At 42.8% G+C, this 19,280-nt stretch overlaps 2 protein-coding genes across 9 annotated transcripts in view; both read left to right on the forward strand.

The window, feature by feature from the left end:
- The window catches only part of LOC111869570 (nuclear export mediator factor NEMF homolog), a 39,738-nt gene extending 21,811 nt beyond the window's left edge, over window positions 1–17,927 (forward strand). For 4 of the 6 annotated variants that reach the window (XM_023861200.2, XM_023861197.2, XM_023861201.2 and 1 more), the window contains exons 13-17: window positions 1,111–1,285; window positions 2,058–2,379; window positions 3,925–4,217; window positions 5,242–5,454; window positions 7,576–7,731. In XM_023861200.2, the coding sequence (XP_023716968.1) occupies window positions 1,111–1,285; window positions 2,058–2,379; window positions 3,925–4,217; window positions 5,242–5,440 (989 nt within the window). In that variant the 3' untranslated portion in view covers window positions 5,441–5,454; window positions 7,576–7,731. Of the gene's footprint in view, window positions 1–1,110; window positions 1,286–2,057; window positions 2,380–3,924; window positions 4,218–5,241; window positions 5,455–7,575; window positions 7,732–17,870 lie in introns of those variants that run through there. The other 2 variants (XM_033753487.1, XM_023861198.2) reach the window with 2 other exon arrangements.
- Window positions 17,928–18,060: 133 nt separating this feature from the next.
- The window catches only part of LOC111869572 (odorant receptor 85b), a 29,062-nt gene continuing 27,842 nt past the window's right edge, over window positions 18,061–19,280 (forward strand). For 2 of the 3 annotated variants that reach the window (XM_033753488.1, XM_023861204.2), the window contains exon 1: window positions 18,061–18,147. The gene's annotated coding sequence lies outside the window, so the exon portion shown is untranslated. The remainder of the gene's footprint in view (window positions 18,148–19,280) is intronic. The other variant, XM_023861205.2, reaches the window with a different exon arrangement.

The raw sequence follows: 19,280 nt of genomic DNA on the forward strand, positions 1-19,280 counted from the left end.
CATAACTGATGTCCAGATCAATTTGGTGGTTGTTTTTAGTTGTGAATGATATGTAATGGGTTTTATCAAAATTTAATGAGAGTAAATTGGCTTCGAACCATCTGTTTAAGGCTTCAAATACAATATTTATGTCATTTTTAAAGTTGTCAAATTTAGAGTTCTTAAATATTATACTAGTGTCATCTGCATATAGAATTGGTTTAGATTTATTGTTGATGGTTTTAGATAGATCATTTATGTAGAGAAGAAAAAGTAAGGGACCTAAAATTGATCCTTGTGGAACACCGTGCTTTATAATTCCCCAGTTTGAAAATGCATTATGACTGGAGTTTTTATTATTTATTTCAACTCTTTGATACCTGTTCTTCACTTCTTCTGCATGGTGTCTTTCTTAACCTCTATTGTTGTGTTTGAAACCTTCCTCAGGATTCTCATTATTTGCTGACTGAGCTAAAAATAGGCATCTAAAGGTAAAGCTATCCCTGTAACAGGTCGTGGGGGTCCATAGGGTTGTAAGACATCAAACCTCCTGCATTTTCTAGACAGTCAGCTTACAGATGGTTGTGAGGTTGTCAGCCTTACATGCAGGCAGCTGCCTGTGCCCCAGGAAGATTCCTGGTACTCATTTCTGTTAGAGGTTCAGTAGACCCCAGGGCCATAGTGCAGCTGGAAGGATTAGGTCAATTGAAAAATCCAGTCACCTCACTGGGAACTGAACCACCACCACTGTGTAAGGGCAGTGGAAACGTCTGCAGGTATAGAAAGTGTCACTCTGGGCCGCACCATAGCTCAAGCAGTTGGTCGCTAGCTTCCCACTGCGGCAGCCTGGGTTCGATCCCGGGTCTGGTCAAGTGGGATTTGTGGTGGACAAAGTGGTGCTGGGGCAGGTTTTCTCCGAGTACTTCGGTTTCCCCTGCCAATCTTCATTCCACCAATTGCTCCACAGTCACCCTCACTTATCATCTGGGGCTGGTACAATAGGCCAGACGTGGCCGGAGCACAAGGGACTTAGTCCCATCCCACTAGCAATAAAGAAAAAGTGTGACTTTGTATTTCCATATGCAACAGTAGGATAAGATTCTACGTTTGTTTCATGTGGTGATGGGGCAGAAGATAATTCTAAATCTTCAAATAATAGCATGGAGGGGGAAAAGGAAGAACAAAGGAGAGATGAAGACCAGAGTAGCAACAGCAGTGAAAGCCTGGAGAATGAGGAGCAGGTTGAGCAGGGAAGCCTGGAATTTCCTGATACAGAAATCAAGATTGAACACGTCGGAGGCAATCAGTGAGTGTGATGTAAGATTTGAGGTTATCATGCCAGTGACTATGAAGAATGCCATCATCTGGGAAGTGGTGCCTTGTAGATATGTGTTAACTGACGTTTCGGAGGAACGTATCGCTTCCATGTGCAGGGTAGAAAAATCCGTAAGCTAGGAACTAGCGTGAGCAGGTGGCTGCAGACTGAGTCACCAGTCAAAAACACCCAGCTATGTAAGAACAGGAAGGGAGGGAGAGTGGACCACATGCAAAATCAGAGAGGAGAGGGGAAGGGTCTATGAAGATGGGCCAGTAGGCAGTAGGTAAGGGGGGAAAAGAGGCAGGGCTGCTAGGAGAGCACTGACCCAGTAGCCTTGGGGCTAAGCTGCCAAGCATGCATCAACCTGCATAGCCTAGTAGATCTGGTGTCATGTTCAGGAGGTTTTTTGAGGGAGCATATGAGAGGCTTCCAAGACTTTACACAGTGCCACATTCCAGAAGATGACATTCTTCGGTAAGTATGATGTTCTGAAGTAAACCATGCATGGGAAGGGGCTGATGTACGAGTAAGATAACTGGGACCAGGGCTCTGGGTGAATCTATAGGAGTGTAAAGCGTGTTCGCCTTATACGTGTCCCAGCATCAGCACAGAGAAACTTGAGCCCTGTGTTTAACTTGTTCATTGAGGTTATGTTATCTGCAGACACAGATCTGCCACTCAAACTGAAACCAGATAGCCCCATTGGTTGGTCTGTTAGTACAGTGCTTTATGTGGATGCACAAATACTGTATCTGTTCAGGATCACACTACATACAACATCCACAATGATTCTGCCTTTGGAGCAATCATCAGAACAGGAAGTGGTCTTTCTTGGAGATGATAAACCTGTCAGTCTAAAACCTTTGTTGTCTACAAATCATCAGAAGAGAACAAGCATCTGCAAATCACGCAGCAACAGTGTTCAGGAAGGTGATGACAGGGGATGGATGGAACAGACAGGAAAGCAGCAACAGCAGCAGCAACACTTGAAACGTGGTCAGAGAGGGAAACTGAAGAAGATTAAAGAAAAGTACAAATATCAAGATGAGGAAGAAAGGAAATTGAGGATGGAAATCTTACAGGTAGGCCCACTGTCTGTTTCTGTACAATATACAGTGTAATTCTTTGAGAGTAGGCCCCTAATTATGAATCATGCAATAATATACCAACTTTTGTGGATAAGGGGTGTCGCGTGGTCAGTGCAACGAATACCCACGGCCGTTAATTTCGGTTTTCTAGACTGGAGACACTATTTGCTTGAAATAGTTCCTCAGTTATCCTCACAAGGCTGAGTGGACCCTGTTCCAGACCCACTACCTTTCAGAAAATCTGGTAGCGCCGGGAATCGAACCTGGACCTCTCGACAAGCGGCAGTCACTCAGCTGGTATATTTTGCTTGTGGACTAAAACCATGGAGTTTTTTTTATTTGTTTGCAATAATTTACCAATGAGACTAAAATTTGACAGGTACATACTTTGTTAGGTGTGGAGATAATGAGGTTACAGAAGGCGGTGGAATTAGTTTCTGTCTGTCAGGAGAGAGGCTGACCGAGTACTCTGTGTATGCAAATGTTGCAGCCAGCATGCCAGGAGGCATCTCGTACAGTTGTAGACTGAAAGAAATGGCATGAACCAGACAGGCACTGGGTCATTACTGCAAAGTACACAAGGATGATAAAGTTTCATTTTTCATTGGTAAGATGTCATGTGATCTATAATTATCAATTCAGGTTCTCATTTTAGTCACTCATGCTGTAAAGTAACTCTGGTTGCCTATCTTGTTGACATGAACATTAAAGTTTTTAGGTTTTCATGGTGGAGATTGTGGTTTACTGGGTTGTAGCACCTTACAGTCTTATGGTGGATACCAGCATTCTAGAGGACAGTGCTGACTCTGTCTTCAGGGTCAGACTGAGTAGGGTGAAGGTCAGGTTGGACAGGTTACAAGGAAGGTGGCGGCCATCTGAAAGCAGTGTAAGGAGGGACCAGCTGGGAATAACATGGACTTTGATGACGGCCTGCTTCTACCTACTGTACCCCCAACAGTGAGTGCTGGGACAGCTGAGAGCATTCTGCCACTGCTACTGCCACTGCCAGGACCACCACCACTTGCACTTCTTCCACCACCCTCCATTTCCTCCCCCTTCACCCATCCCACCCCTCCTCCACCTCATCATCATCTCACCATCATCAATAACAACAACAACAACAACAAGGTTACAAGTCGATGAGCCTGTTCCTGTTTCAAGAGATTGCAACCTCCCATCTAGCTACAGGTCATCTGACGGCATACTCTGCAGTATAAACATGTGGATGCCACACTGTCGCACAGGCCCCACCAACGGAGATGACAGCAGTCTCTGAAATGCCGAATCCCGTACCTCATACTGGCATGGGCAATTGTCCATGAATACTTCGCTGTACACAGTCACCATGACTGCTTAAAATCATCCTAATCATTACAGTTTTGTTGCACTTGGTAAATCATGGGTGATCATTCACTCAGCTTTACATTTAAAAGGGGGGAAAAAGGAGTTTTATTTCCATGAATTTAGGTTTTGAGAAGAGGGATTGCTCTATGTTCAGATTGTCTTATGTTGATCTATGGAATTGCTGTGTGTTCTTAGTCTGCAGGTACTGGAAAGGACAATAAAAAGGGGAAGAAATCTAAGACGTCAAGTAGCAAAGATTCAACTAAAGTGGAGAAGAAGATTAACCCTCCACGAGCGTCAAGGTTAGCTGCTCCCCCAAAAACAGCGGAGGACGGAGAAGATTCAGATGGAGGGGAAGCGGTTGAGGAAGTTACAGTTGCAGCAGATGTCGACATGCTGGACTCACTGACAGGAATGCCGGTACCTGAAGACGAGCTGCTGTTTGCGGTGCCTGTGGTTGCACCTTACAGTACTCTCCTCAGCTACAAGTAAGTTTTGAAAGACACGAGATTTGAGGTTCTCGTGGCAGTGATTATGGAGAGTACTGTCTCCTGGGATGTGACACAGTATAGTCTGATAGATGCTTACCTGTGTGGCTTACTTTTCTACCCTGCAGGATAAGACAGTACGTTTCTCTGAAATGTCGGTAAAGTTGCATCAGACTGCATGGCATCACATCCCCAGAAGGTAGCAAAAAAATAACAAACTCTGTGGTTTCAGTCCGCAATCGAACTATACTGACTGAGCGACTGCCGCTTGTCAGCGAAGTTAGTGCCAACTTTAGAAGATAGAGGTTGTCGTGTGGTCAGCACAGAGGAATCCCCATAGCCATTATTCTCGGTTTTCTAGACTGGAACTGCTACTTTTCCATTCAAGTAGCTGCACAGTAATCCTCACGAGGCTGAGTGGACCCCGTTCCAGACCCACTACTTCTCAGAAAATCTGGTAGCGCTGGGAATCGAACCCAGACCTCTGGATCTGTAGCCAGGAACTCTGATCACTAGACCACAGAGGCAGTCCCAGAAGGTAGCACTGTTTGAAATATATCTGGTTTATAAACTTCAATGCAGACTTTGCAGCCATGGACACACATACTTCCTGAGCCTTGCTCCGAAGCATTGGTATTTGTAATGTAGTGTGGTTGATACTTTGATTAAGTACAAATGCTGAAAAAGTGGTCCGTGTTTCACAACTGAAAATGTGTTCCATCAGATGATGTCATTTTGGAGGAGGGAGTGCAGGAGTACAGATATTATAAGTGAGTTATGCTATCAGGAAACACACAATATATCATCATCATCATCATCATCATCATCATCATCATCATGTCATTGTCATTGTTTTCTTCGCTAGAATAGCCAGTCTCTGGGCTGAGATTTGAACCTGGGATCTTCTGAAAACAAAGCAGGAGAGCTGTTTATCAGTGACAAAGTTCGATTGTTCTATGTGCATTGCTTCAAATAATGTTAAATAGGTGTCAGTTGGAAATGTACTTGTTGTATTGTGTTACAGGTTTAAAGTGAAGTTGACGCCAGGCACAGGTAAGAGGGGAAAAGCTGCAAAGACAGCAATAAACATGTTTCTGAGGGAACGCACCACCACAGCAAGAGAAAAGGATCTCATACGTAGTGTGAAGGATGAAAACTTAGCTAGAAACCTGCCTGGGAAGGTGAAGTTGTCTGCTCCGCAACTGCAGAAGTTACGCAAATAAAAGTCTGTGAGTATGTAAGTAAAGAACATGTACTGACGCTGTTTGCAAATCATATTGCTATTGTATTGCATAATGAGGGGCTTCATAATTTGTACTCCTTGCCAAATATTATGAAAGTCATCAAATTGAAGAGTATGAGATGGCTGAGACATGAAATGAGCACAAAGTTTTAGTATGAAAACCTGAAGTAAAGAAAACATTTGGAAGACCTGGATTTAGCTGATAGGATTCTTACAAATATAAGATGAGAGGTAGTGTACTGTATTTATCTGGCTCAGGGCAGGACCAGTAGTTGGCTTTTGTGAACACAGTGATGAACCTTTGGGTCCTGTAAAATGCTGGGAAATTTTTTGACCAGCAGAGCAACTCTTAGGTTTTGAGAAAGAACTACTCCATAGAGGTATGGTAAAACCCCAGGTAATGTTTTTGGGTTTAATGTTTTGTGTCATGCGTTGTTGATTGTCAGTGATTCCAAGCCGGTAATATCATGTCACATAACGTCCAGTTTAAGAGTTCCATCAATTTAATGCCTAAATCCGCTGTTCTCCAAGGACTTCTTAAGTGGTAGTTTCACTTTACTTAGCTAATTACTCACTAAACACTTTTGGACTATACACATGATATTCTGTCTTATGTGACTATAAGACATTTCTGGACATTTCATTGAACAATTTTTAAAGCAAAATATTTCTTTTAGTGCCACTTAATTATTGTCTGATAAACATTAATGGTTGACATCATAATATCATAATTTCTTGCTTCCATATAATCACATGATGTTTTATGAGATTTGAGTTTCTCATGGTGGCGAGTATCAAGATTGCTGTCATCTGGTTTATGATACTGTGTAGTTCCATTTGCTGCCTCCACTCTCAGGATACTCTGATGATGATGATGATGATGATGATGATGATGATGATGATGATGATGATGATGATGATGATAATAATAATAATAATAATAATAATAAAAAGAGAGAAGGGTAAAGCTATCCCTGTAACAAGCTGTGGAGGCCCATAGGGTTCTGAGACATCAAGGCTCCAACATTTTCAAGACAGCCTTTTCACAGATGGTGGTAAGGTAGTCAGCCTTTTGCACCGGCTACCCTTTACCCCACAGGAATATACCTGGTATTTATTTCTGTTAGAGGCTGAGTCGACCCCAGGGCCATAGTGCGGCTGGAAGGATTAGGTCAATTGAAAAAATTTGATGACCTCATCGGGAATCAAAACCCATGACCTTCCAGCTTGTAGCATACTGCCCCAACCAACTATGCTACTGTGTACTCCCAAATATACTCTGATTATCATTCTTAATTTTTTAATAGGGACAAAATTAGATAAATCATCTCGTATAGATGGCTAGGTAAAGGTAAAATTATCCCTGTGCTTAACTAATTAAGCACTATGTGATGAAGGCGTATGGGGGGGTGGATGTACAGATCCACATTTTCTTGATCTCAGCACTAGTTGGAGGTATTATTTCTTTATTGCTAGTGGGGTGGGACTAAGTCCCTTGTACTGCGGCCACTTCTGGCCTATTGTACCAGCCCCAGATGATATGTGAGGGTGATTGTGGAGCAATTGGTGGAATGAAGATTGGCAGGGGAACCGAAGTACTCGGAGGAAACCAGCCCCAATGCCACTTTGTCCACCACAAATCCCACTTGACCAGACCCGCAATCGAACCTGGGCCACCGCGATGGGAAGTCAGTGACTAACCGCTTGAGCTATGGCGTGGCCCTGGTTGGAGGTAAGTGGTCAGCTTCATGCCTCAGCAGCTTTTAGCCCCAGGAAAAGAGCCCCTGTTACCCATTGGATATGAGGTTGGGTGGACCCTGGAGCCGGTCTGGATGATGTGGAGAAGAGAAAATTCTTGACCCTACCAGGACTCGAACTCCACGGCCTGTTACAGGGACACCTTTACTTACTTTTATGTATGTATGGTGAGGAATTGGATTATGTGCGCACATTGTGAGGAAAGTCGTTACTCAGACACATTGGAGATAGAAAGGAAATGGAACCTGTTCTGGGCTAATAGAATTATTTGTGTGCAATTGTTTTAATGGAAGTTGATCTCATTTTTATGCTCATTCATGTTTTAAAAATGAGGATGTGCTTGTGGGACTTTTACAGGTGAGGTGGATGTGAAGTCATGGCTCGTTCATCACCTTGTAATCACAGAACTGCTGTTGCTGCTGGAAGCTTGCCCTTGTTGATATTATCTATACTCTGTAGTTAGAAGTACAGAATGTAGAATACTTTAAAATATAAAACAAATGTAAGATAGCAGATTTAATTGTTCACGCTCTTTCCACGAGGGTCAAGATGTAGCAGTGATGCTTTGTTTTCTCTCCACTGAATGTCAGCTCATGTGAATGACAGTTGATCCTGAATATTTCAAGTGCTACATCCTGTTGTTTTCCCTTACATAACCTTTATTAGCTAAAAGAGTAAATATGTTGACACCATACATATTTTTAAAGGTATAGCAACTGGCTATGGGCTGGACTACTAGCCCTGGTAGGGTCAAGAATTTTCTCTTCTCCACGTTGTCCAGACCAGCTCCGGGGTCCACCAAACCTTCTGTCCTATGGGTATTGGTTTCTCTTTCCCTGGTGGTAAAGCGGCTGGGACCTGAAGCTGACCACTCACTTTCAGCTAGTGCCAAGGTCAAGAAAGTGTGCATCTATACATCCACTCCCCCATACATCTCCTTGATGTAGTGCTTAATTGGTTAAGCACAGGGACAACTTTTTTTTTACTTCATGTATCTTTAAATTAAGAAGAAGAAGAAATATGAAAAGATTGTAGTCATGATATTTGCTGACATTGCAGAAGAATATCTTGCTTTCATTTTCAAGGTAGGAGAGTAACCTGGTCATCGAAGTCCCTGGACTTGCTTTGTTTACTGTTCTATATTCAAGATGGAGGCTGCGCGTTCTCCCTAAATGCAGCCATTAGCCACCACAGTACCCAATGTCATGTCCTAGAAGACAGTACACTTCATAGTGATGCCTGTGAGAAACTCAAGTCTCACAGGGAAAATCCTGTTAATGTCTTAGTGCTTTGACACTAAGACAGTAAGTAAACTCCTGGTTCTCTGGTAGTTAGGTATGCAGAATTCTCATTCAACCAGCAGAAATTTCAAACAATTCAGCCTTTTTTTAAAATTATACAAAAGCAAGTTTGGGTTACACATATATTCACCCATCAGGCTGTAATTCTCCTAACCAACACTGGCAGTGCTATGTGTTGTATTGCTTCATGCAGGTGCCATCGTAACAATGCACACTAATAAAATTTATGATTGCACTGCAGTATGTAAATATATATATGAAATCTCTCACTCGTCAGCTCACTGTGTCGCCTAGGAAGACTCCCGTGCAAGAAGTAAAGCAAAAACATGTTGTTTTGACTTCATTTTGGATTTATGTGTAAGAGTTTTATGGTACAAGTGGCGGACACCATTCCCAATGCATGCCAGATAATGGGGTTTCGCTGTATATAAAGATGAACACACTTTCTGTGCTCAGATGTCATGTAAGAGCATCTAAAACTATAATGTAATTAATTGAAAAAAATGCAAAGTGACTCTTTTGACAAGTATCCAGTGATCTGTTTGTGGAATGTGGTATTAACTTGAAGCGAGGCTTGGAGGACTTTACGCTGCCCTGCAAAGAGGCTGAGAGTGGTGTAATAAATAACCAACTTCCCAAGCTTTTTCATGAAGAGATTCCTGCAGCAAAGCTCTAGCCACCTGTATCAGTGACCTTTAGCCCTCCACCATTAAGATGCTGTTCTGCAGCTCGTTTGCTTACCCTGGATAGAGAGGGATGAGCCGTAGGAAGATAAGGTACAGGAAGAGGGCAAGCACAATCAGTGTCCATGTTGACTTCAACTGTCAGTAATCTGATGTCTTGCAGATAAATAATGGAACTGATTTCCTTGTTGTTTTAGTTAGTACCATCTGTTAAGGGCTGCGCCATAGCTCAAGCGGTTAGTCACTGGCTTTCCACCGTGGCGGCCTGGGTTCGATCCCGGGTCTGGTCAAGTGGGATTTGAGGTGGGCAAAGTGGCGCTGGGGCAGGTTTCCTCCGAGTACTTCGGTTTCCCCTGCCAATCTTCATTCCACCAATTGCTCCACAATCACCTTCACCTATCATCTGGGGCTGGTACAATAGGCCAGAGGTGGCCGCAGTACAAGGGACTTAGTCCCACCCCACTAGCAATAAAAAAAATAGTACCATATGTTACTTAAGGTAGAAAAAGAAAGATAAAGCTATCCCTCTAACAGGCAATGGAGGCCCATAGGGTTGTGAGATGTTAAGGTTCCCACATTTTCTAGACATTTGGCTCACAGATGGTGGTGAAGTTGTCAGCCTTGTGCGCCAGCTGTCCTATACCCCCTGCAGGAAGATTCCTGGTACTCATTTCTGTGAGGCTGATTCGACCCCAGGGTTATATAGTGCTGCTGGAAGGATTAGGTCAATTGAAAAACCCAGTGACCTCATCTGGAATTGAACCCGCGATCATCTGGCTTGTAGCATAGTGCCTCAACCAATTACGCTACTTTGTGCTCCTACCGTATGTTACTTAAACATATTATTTTTAAATTTGTGTGTAAATATTTGTACATAGCTGAAATTTCAGTGGGAAACAATTACAAACAAACATCGAAAGTACCTAACCTCAGTAACCTAATATTTTGGAAAGACAGTTACATGTGTACCAGGATGGTAGACTTGACAAAATGAAAGTGTACTGCTGCTGTCTGCAGTTCCAGTATCTAGTTACAGCTTCTGCAGAAAACACCGCTGTTGTATAATGGTCAGAGTTCCTACCTACAGATCAAGGGGTCCTGGGTTCGATTCCTGGTGCTACCAGATTTTCTAAGAAATATTGGGTCTGGAATGGGGTCCACTCAGCCTTATGAGGTCAATTAGGTTGATATTTCAAGGAAATAATGGTGCCAGTCTAGAAAACCGAGATCAACGGCCACAAGGATTGTTATGCTGACCACGCGACACCTCTATCCGCTAAAGTTGGCCTTAACTTTGCTGACAAGCGGCGGTCGCTCAGTTGGTATAGTTCGCTTGCGGACTACAGGCCACGGATTTTTTTTGTTCATTATGGAAATTCTTTTTGGCAAAGGTCAGAGTGGCAGTGCCAGTTGAAGGATGGGTTCCTCTCGTCGTTGCCTGTCTTTGGCAATGAAGGAGGCTGCCATGCCAGCTGAAGCATAGGAACCTTTCTCATTGCCATCTGCAGCAAAGTCTGAACTATTGCCACAGTTTTCTGTTGGAGACAGGCAGGATGCCCAGGGAAGCCTTAGGCTTTTAGTATAAAATTATATGTGTTTGCTGAAAGAGCTAGCAGCTTATTTGGCCTTGATTAATGGTAAGTGGCCATTGTTCCCCTAACCACAAATTTTCCATAAGGTCTTAGTCTCTACAGCCAGATTGTTGTTTTATGGGAAAATGACCCCCAAAATTGTTGAGTTACTGATAAATTATAATATTCAGTTTATAAAGTGGAGATAGCATAGACGGTATAGCAACAGGCTACAGGCTGGACTACTGAAGGGTTGGAGTTCGAGTCCCGGTATGGTCAAGAATTTTCCCTTCTCCATGTCATGCAGACCGGCTCTGGGGTCTACCCAGTGGACACTTGGGACTCCTCCCCTGGGGTTGAAGTGGCCGGTGCATGAAGCTGATTACTTACCTCCAGCTAGTACCAAGGTCAAGAAAATGTGGATTTGTACATCTGCTCCCCTATATGCCTTCATGGCTTAGTGCTTACTTAGTTAAGCACAGGGACATCTTTTCCTTTTTTTACATTTAGTTATGGAGGGGAGACAGGAAAATAAATTAGCCTGAACTCAGCTTGCATTTATCAGCTTTGTTATCCTACTCTTAATCTGATCATGAATATAATGCTTATCAGTTACTCTTGTTTGCTAATACTTGAATTTATAGTCCCTAGGTCCAGAGGCAGGGACTGTTTCCATTGATTGGGACCAACTGAGTAGGTTCCTCCCGAAGCTGGAGACATGATGCAGTCTCCAAAATGTTGTGTTATTTTGAATAAAAACAGTAAGATGGATAATGTCCAGAAACGCAATAATTGTAAAAAAATATTGTATGCATTTCTTATATCTCCCTTGTGTGTAATCACTCACTCATGGAGCTGAGCCCTTCTTGAGAAGCTGCCAGTTGTGCAGCTACTCAAGAATTTCCCAGCATTTTATGGAACATGGAGGTTCATTGCCATGTTCACAAGAGCCCTCCACTGGTCCCTATCCTGAACCAGATCAATCCAATCCATACCATCCCATCCTATCTCTCTTAAGATCCATTTTAATATTGTCCACCCACATATGCCTTGGTCTACCCAGTGGTCTCTTTCCTTCTGGCTTTCCCATCACTAAGGTTGGAAAGTTAAGATTCATATCAGATGCACACAGTTTTCAGATGTTATTAATATGTATTTAAAAGTGTCTAAAAATCTTTGTCATTCTACTGTAGAATATGTAAATCGTACATAGTCCATGCTAAATTTAATCATATTTAGTTTGTATGACATAATATGTGTGTTTACCTTCAAAAAGGCTCACTTTGAGTATAATTTTGTAAAGCATAAAAGCTCAATACTACTTTCTCATTTTCATTTCATTGATGTATGTGAAACATAAGATCATTTTAAATATTACAGAGATAAAGTTAGCACTCCACAACATCTTGATTCTAGATAATGGTTTCACATTATTTTCAGATAGACGTGTTGAGGTCCTTGTAATACGTAACATAAAAAATAGTGCGTTCGTGTGAAGGATTCACTTCCGTGAGTAGAGATGTATTGGTAAATTGTCATAATTGAGGGTCTCCATCAAATATGTATGAACTTTGCGCAGTAAGAAGGAAGAATACTTAAAATCAATAAATAAGGAATGAAGTTTGAATTAATAACTGTGTTATTGGAGGGAACTACTTGTTCTTAAGAAGTTTTTGTGGTATTATGACAGTAATTACTTTCCAAAGTTGTTTGAAGTTCTGAAAGTTTTAAATATTTGAATAGCAAGGTGACTTTCTCTGAACTTGTTAGAAACTCGAAATTTTTGGAGAAGTAAACTCTGTTTTTCATACAAAGTGGCACATTGCATAAGGAGGTTTCTTATATGTTAGTTATATTTAGTATCTTGAACTTACTTACTTACTTACATACTTACTTATGGAGCTGAGCCCTTCTGGAGGAGCTGCCAATTCAGCAGCTACTCAAGAATTTCCCAGCATTTTATGGAACCCGAAGGTTCATCACCGTGTTCACAAGAGCCCTCCACTGGTCCCTATCCTGAGCCAGATCTGTCCAATCCATACCATCCCATCCCATCTCTCTAAGATCCATTCTAATATTGTCCACCCATCTACGCCTTGGTCTTCCCTGTGGTTTCTTGAACTACATAAATTATTCATTTTACATGTTAATAGTCACTAGTAAATGCAAAAGAACTTCAGAATTTACACTTTCTCACCTTTGACGCATCCAGTTTTAAGATTGTGAAGGACTGAAATATATTTTATATCCGAGTTCCGCAAATGAGCATTTACTACCCAAAATATATTTTGTTATCTGACTTCCGCAAATGAACATATGCGACACGGTATGTTTTGTTTAATGAATTCCAGAGATAAAACGATAACGACTGCACATCCAAACTGAAAGAAGTGCCACTTTTTTTTCTGAACCTGAAGTTTTGCACGCGTCATAAAAAACCAAAACATGAAAATGTGTCATTTAGTAAATGTACTGTATTGGCAGACTGCTGACTGGTTCTGGTCACAGCCACGTATAGCGCTGACAGCAGTCGTGAACTAAAATGGCATACTCAACAATAACAAGTAGCCATACTGTTTTGGGGGTGGACATGTGTGGACGCAACATTCCCCGGTGCATGGATTGGTCAAGCGAAGCGCATTGCCTGGCCATCCCGGTCACCCGATTTGACCGCAGCAGATTTCCCTGTCTGCTATTGCCGCGCTTGCTGACATGCACACTCGTGTGTGGGAGGAACTGATGTGTAGGTGGCGCATCATTACGCAAGGCCACCACATACGAACGTTCCTGAAAGTTGGAAATATGCTGGGAGCTGGGGAGTCCGTTCTTTCCTAATACAGTACACCATTTTTCATGTTTAAATTTCGGAGGTAGAGCTTAAAAGTGCGACCTGGTTTGGAAAGATCCCTTTTCGTTTGGCTGTAAACGTTGTATTCATTTTCGTAACGTAATTATTTTTTACGGTGAGGAGTTGTTAGGCCCCACGCCCGACCCCCAATCTGGAGGACCACTCTTCGGCTGTCCGCGAATGCTTATTCAGTATCTTCGCAGCTTCCAGCTTCCCTCCATACCTGGAGGGCGTCTCCTCTATCCGCAACCTGAGGACGCGCCATGCCGTGGTGTCAAGGGACCCACCTAACATTCGCAACCTGAGGACGCGCCATGCCGTGGTGACAAGGGACCCACTTAACATCCGCAACCCGAGGACGCGCCGTGCCGTGGTGACAAGGGGGACACCTAACATCCGCAACCTGAGGACGCGCCATACCGTGGTGACAAGGGACCCACCTAACATCCGCAACCTGAGGACGCGCCCTGCCGTGGTGACAAGGGACCCACTTAACATCCGCAACCTGAGGACGCGCCTTGCCGTGGTGACAAGGGACCCACCTAACATCCGCAACCTGAGGACGCGCCGTGCCGTGGTGACAAGGGACCCACCTAACATGGTGGGAACACTGGGAAGACCAAGGCGTAGGTGGGTGAACAATATTAAAATGGATGATAGGATGGGATGGATTGGATTGATGTGGCTCAGGATAGGGACCAGTGGAGGGCTCTTCTGAACACGGTAGTGAACTTTCGTGTTCCATAAAATGCTGGACAATTCTTGAGTAGCTGCAGAATTGGCGGCTCCTCCAGAAGGGCTCAGTAAGTAAGTAAACGTTAAATATAGAATAAGGTGAATATTGTCCGCTTCGACTGACGCCCAAACGTGTTCGTAAACAACGTGAGAAATGCTCACATATCGGAAAAATTGTGACTTGCTCACTGCCGTTTTTTGTGAGTTCACAGCTCTCCAGAGCCGTCCGTCCTACTGCCTGAAACAATCTGAGAACAACTGAACTAATTTACATGATATTCAAGGGAGAAGTCTTAAGAAAAATTGTTGAATCATTCGAATTTTTATTTAGATCGGAGTAGTTTAGTGACAACTTTACATGAAGTCTTAATGTATGTGCTCCATTACCCAGGTACATGGCCCGAAATTGGGTCGGGAGGACGTTCCGTTGGGTCTCTAACCCCCAAAAGGATCGTGGAATGTATTTCGGATCATCTGAGTCGAAAGGCGAACCATATTTTCTAATTTTGGGTCGTGGACAAGAGAATTTGGGAGACCCACTGACACAGACCGATGTATTTCTGAGCGTATCTAAAGCTCAACACTTTAAACACTTATCGGAGGAAGAAAAAATGATTTCAGGCAAGAATTCTAAATACGCCGGACATTATCCATCGTCCTGTTCTAAAACTCAGCGTTTCGAGGACTGGATTCTGTCTCCGTCTTCAGATGACAGTTGTGCCCAGTCGATAGAGCTAGTCCCTATCTCTGGACATCTGCACCAATACCGGTATAGTTTGCTGACGCCGACTATAGGCCACGGAGTTTCTTTCGTTTGTTTGTACGTACTGAGACTACTAATGCAAGTATCCATACAGGCCTCTGAGTCGATAACTGAAATCTGTGAGTTCTGAAATGAGTTGAAATGAGGCAAGACGTCCGAGCCACCGAGGTTTTAGATTTTCAATACAGTACCATAGTAGCAAGTGGCTTTGGTAACATATGCTTTCTTACTTATTTAGGTTACTTACTCGTGGAGCTGAGCCCTTCTTGAAGACCCGCAAATTCTGCAGCTACTCAAGAATTTCCAAGCATTTTATGGAACCCGAAGGTTCACTACCGTGTTCACAAGAGCCCTCCACTGGTCACTATCCTGAGCCAGATCAATCCAATCCATATCATCCCATTCTATCTCTCTAAGATACATTTTAATATTGCCCACTCACCTACGCCTTGGTCTTCCCAGTGGTCTCTTTCCTTCTGGCCTTCCCACCAATATCCTATATGCATTCCTCTTCTCCCACATTTGTGGTACATGCCCTGCCCACCTCATTCTTGATTTCTGGTGGACAAACGCGTTGGGGCAGGTTTTCTCCAAGTACTTCGGTTTCCCCTGCCAATTTCCATTCCACCAATTGCTCCACAATCACCCTCACCTATCATCTGGGGCTGTTACAATAGGCCAGAAGTGGCCGCAGTACAAGGGACTTAGTCCCACCCCACTAGCTTAAAAAACGCTTAACCTATCGAGTTATGAAGCGGCGCAGGATAAGTATTACATTTAAAGAGTATTGTCTTCATGGATATATCGTCGTGTAGTCTTTTGAACGTCAACGTTACGTTGCATTTAGTTACAACATAATTTGTTATCCACAAAAATAAACACATAGTCCAGTGTACCTTTACCGGAAGTGTCTGGGAATCTTAATACTGTCAGTTCACCTTGGAACACCTTTTCAATGCCGACGATTAATATAAAAGATAAAACTTTCTAGTTTCTGAGGAAGGTCACCGTCCTCCTCAGTCACGCAAACGCAGGAGGAACCAAATAACGTCAATGGACTTCGTGCCTCATAAATATTGCACGGAAAACAGTGGGCCATAGCTCAGGCAGGACTATATAGAAATACTGAAGAGATCCCTGAGCTCGTCAGTTGAGCGCCGTAGCCCCTGAGTGGCAGACGTCCATGTGTGCACTATCGCTTAGATTCAAATGTTGCTATAACATTTATCTCCTTTAATATATATATATTTGTGCGTTTAAGAAAGGGTTTTGATAATGAACACGAAGGAACCGCAGGCGTGTGATGTGACAGAGAATCGCTTTCGTACAATTTTAACGTTCCTGAGAATGGCAGGCGTCACAATGAACAAGAAGAAGAAGCGATCTGTACTTACGTCAGTCTACAACGCTCTGGTGACACTCCATGGTTATGCGCTATATCCTGCCTTTCTTATGGACAGTATTGTACACAAAGATGATTTGAAGCTTTGTATGAAGACCTTTCGGGCAGTGGTTGTGGCGTCACTCATACTTTGGCTGTTTCTCAATTTAAGGTACATAAATAACAACGACGAGGCTTTGTGTTCATTTTCGTAACAGGAACCTTTTGTCTTCTCGTCTGCTTTCCAAAAACGTAAAAATTAGAATATACAAAACTATAATTTTATCTGTGGTTATGTATGGGCGTGAAACTTGGTCTCTGACATTAAGGGAGCAACATAGTCTGAGGGTGTTTAAGAACGGGGTGTTGAGGAGAATATTTGGACCGAAGAGAGATGAAGTGACAGGAGGTTGGAGAAAACTGCATAATGAGGAGCTTCATAGCTTGTACTCTTCTCCAAGTATAATTAGAATGATCAAGTCAAGGAGGGCGAGGTGTGGAGGTCACATTGGATTTTGGTGGGGTAGGTAAAAGGAATTATACCACTAAGATGACCTAGACGTAGATGGAAGCATAATATTAAAATGGATCTTAGAGAAATAGGATGGGTTGGTATGAACTGGATTGATCTGGCTCAGGATAGGAAACAGTGGAGGGCTCTTGTGAACACGGTAATGAACCTTCGGGTTCCATAAAATTCTGGGAAATTCTTGAGTAGCTGCACAACTAGCGGCTCCACAAGAAGGGCTCAGCTCCACGAGTAAGGAAGTAAGTAAATAACAAAGCCTTCTTGTGGTATACGTGTTACATAACGCTGAGTCATTCAATCGCTACAAGAAGAAAAAATATTAAAACATGAAATTACTGTCGAAATAAGGCCACACCATAGCTCATGCTGTTAGTCGCCGGCTTCCCACCTCGGCGGCCCGGGTTCGATCTCGGGTCTGATCAAGTGGCGTTTGTGGTGGACAAAGTGGCGCTGGGGCAGGTTTTCTCCGAGTACTGAATACAGTACACTTCAGCATTACTGTTTATATAATTTCTGAAATATCAAATTAAACGGAATAGCTTTTTTAATTTATTTGAAATTTCGAAAATGGTAACAGATACACGCTACACATTTACATGATATTAAGCCCAGTGTTCAAATAGCTCAAGTCCTTAATATACTTTGTGAAACTTGAGCCTACGAAGAGAATTATGTTCCGGAATCTTACGCCGTAGAGTGGTATATAGTTACGAATATTCCTGAGGAATATTCTGCCTCCACCTTCAGGATACTTGAATAGTGATTATTTTATAACGTTATCAGGCTTCACTTGTGAAAAGGCAATGTTATTTAGAACTTATCTTTTCGGCGTGTGTTCCAGCTGGCGTTTACGTAATTTTGAGCGTCTACTTCGCCTCACGGAATCCTTCACATGGGAAGACCAGCCGACCAGAGATCCTCACACCGGACACCGTACATTCGCGGGGTGGATACCTCACCTTCAGAAAGTTGTGAAATATGTGACTGGATTCACAATGTGCTTTCACACAGTGCAGTCAGGAGTACGGATCTTTGCACTACATGAAATACTGTACCCCGCGTGGTACCCTTTTGACACTGTCAGCAGTCCGGGGCACGAACTCGTAATTCTCATGCAGGTAATTCCGTATTTTTACTGCATATGATTTCATTGGAATCAATTTTCCGTTGAAAGCATGAAAATTTAAGAACGGAGAATAGTTGAGCTTATTACCTGTTATTCATTAGTAATAACTTAATTTATTTATTTGTTTCTCTATGGCTCCACGGTCCTTTCTTGCACCTTGGCCACTTTTTCAGTTTCTGAATCTTATTCACAGTCGGTAGGACTCCTTGGACGGGGGATCAGCCCGTCGAAAAGCCTCTACCTGAATACAGGACAGCACAAACACGGAATAAACCCACACAGACATCTATGCCTCAAGTGGGATTGGAACCCATGATCCCAGTGTTTGGGCCGACGAAGACTGTTCATGCGTTAGACCGCGCCGTCACTGTGATCGGCCAGGATAATTTAATATTGCATTACAATTAAAATTAGTGACAGCTGCTACAAAACGTAAATAAGAACGCGGGAAGTTTGTGAAATTTGGAACTATAATAAAGAGTTAGTTTCGGTTTAAATATCTGTAGTCATGCTTGACTTTGGAATATAACATACGAGAAATTAACCCTTTGGCGCGGTTATTTAAATTCCGCGGCCGCGTCTCCGGCGGTAATATATTCAGGCGGCCATTTAAATTTTGCTCGAAAATGATTTATTCATCATTGTTCTTAAATTCTATGAGATAGGAACATGAAACTTTCACTAAAATGATCTTAAAAGGTGGTTTTATAACCTTACCTTATAATATGAGCGCCCTGTATCTCGGGAATGGAAGCAGGTTGTTTAGTATCTGAGCAGTGAATGGTACGCCTTGAAGGATGAAACTTTCACTAATTTGATCTTAAAAGATGGTTTTTATAACCTTACCTTATAATATGAGCGCCCATTATCTCGGGAATGGAAGCAGGTTGTTTAGTATCTGAGCAGTGAATGGTACGCCTTGAAGGATGAAACTTTCACTAATTTGATCTTAAAAGATGGTTTTTATAACCTTACCTTATAATATGAGCGCCCATTATCTCGGCAATGGAAGCAGTTGATTTAGTAGAATTTGAGCTGTGTAAGGAAGGCCTTGAAGCATTCGTATAACCCAACGGTGCCCCACATTCACCACTCCAATTTGTGCATCTTTTCTTTGGCCCACAC

The sequence above is a fragment of the Cryptotermes secundus genome, unplaced genomic scaffold (genome assembly GCF_002891405.2).
Source record: "Cryptotermes secundus unplaced genomic scaffold, Csec_1.0 scaffold512, whole genome shotgun sequence".
Classification (NCBI taxonomy): Eukaryota; Metazoa; Arthropoda; class Insecta; order Blattodea; family Kalotermitidae; genus Cryptotermes; species Cryptotermes secundus.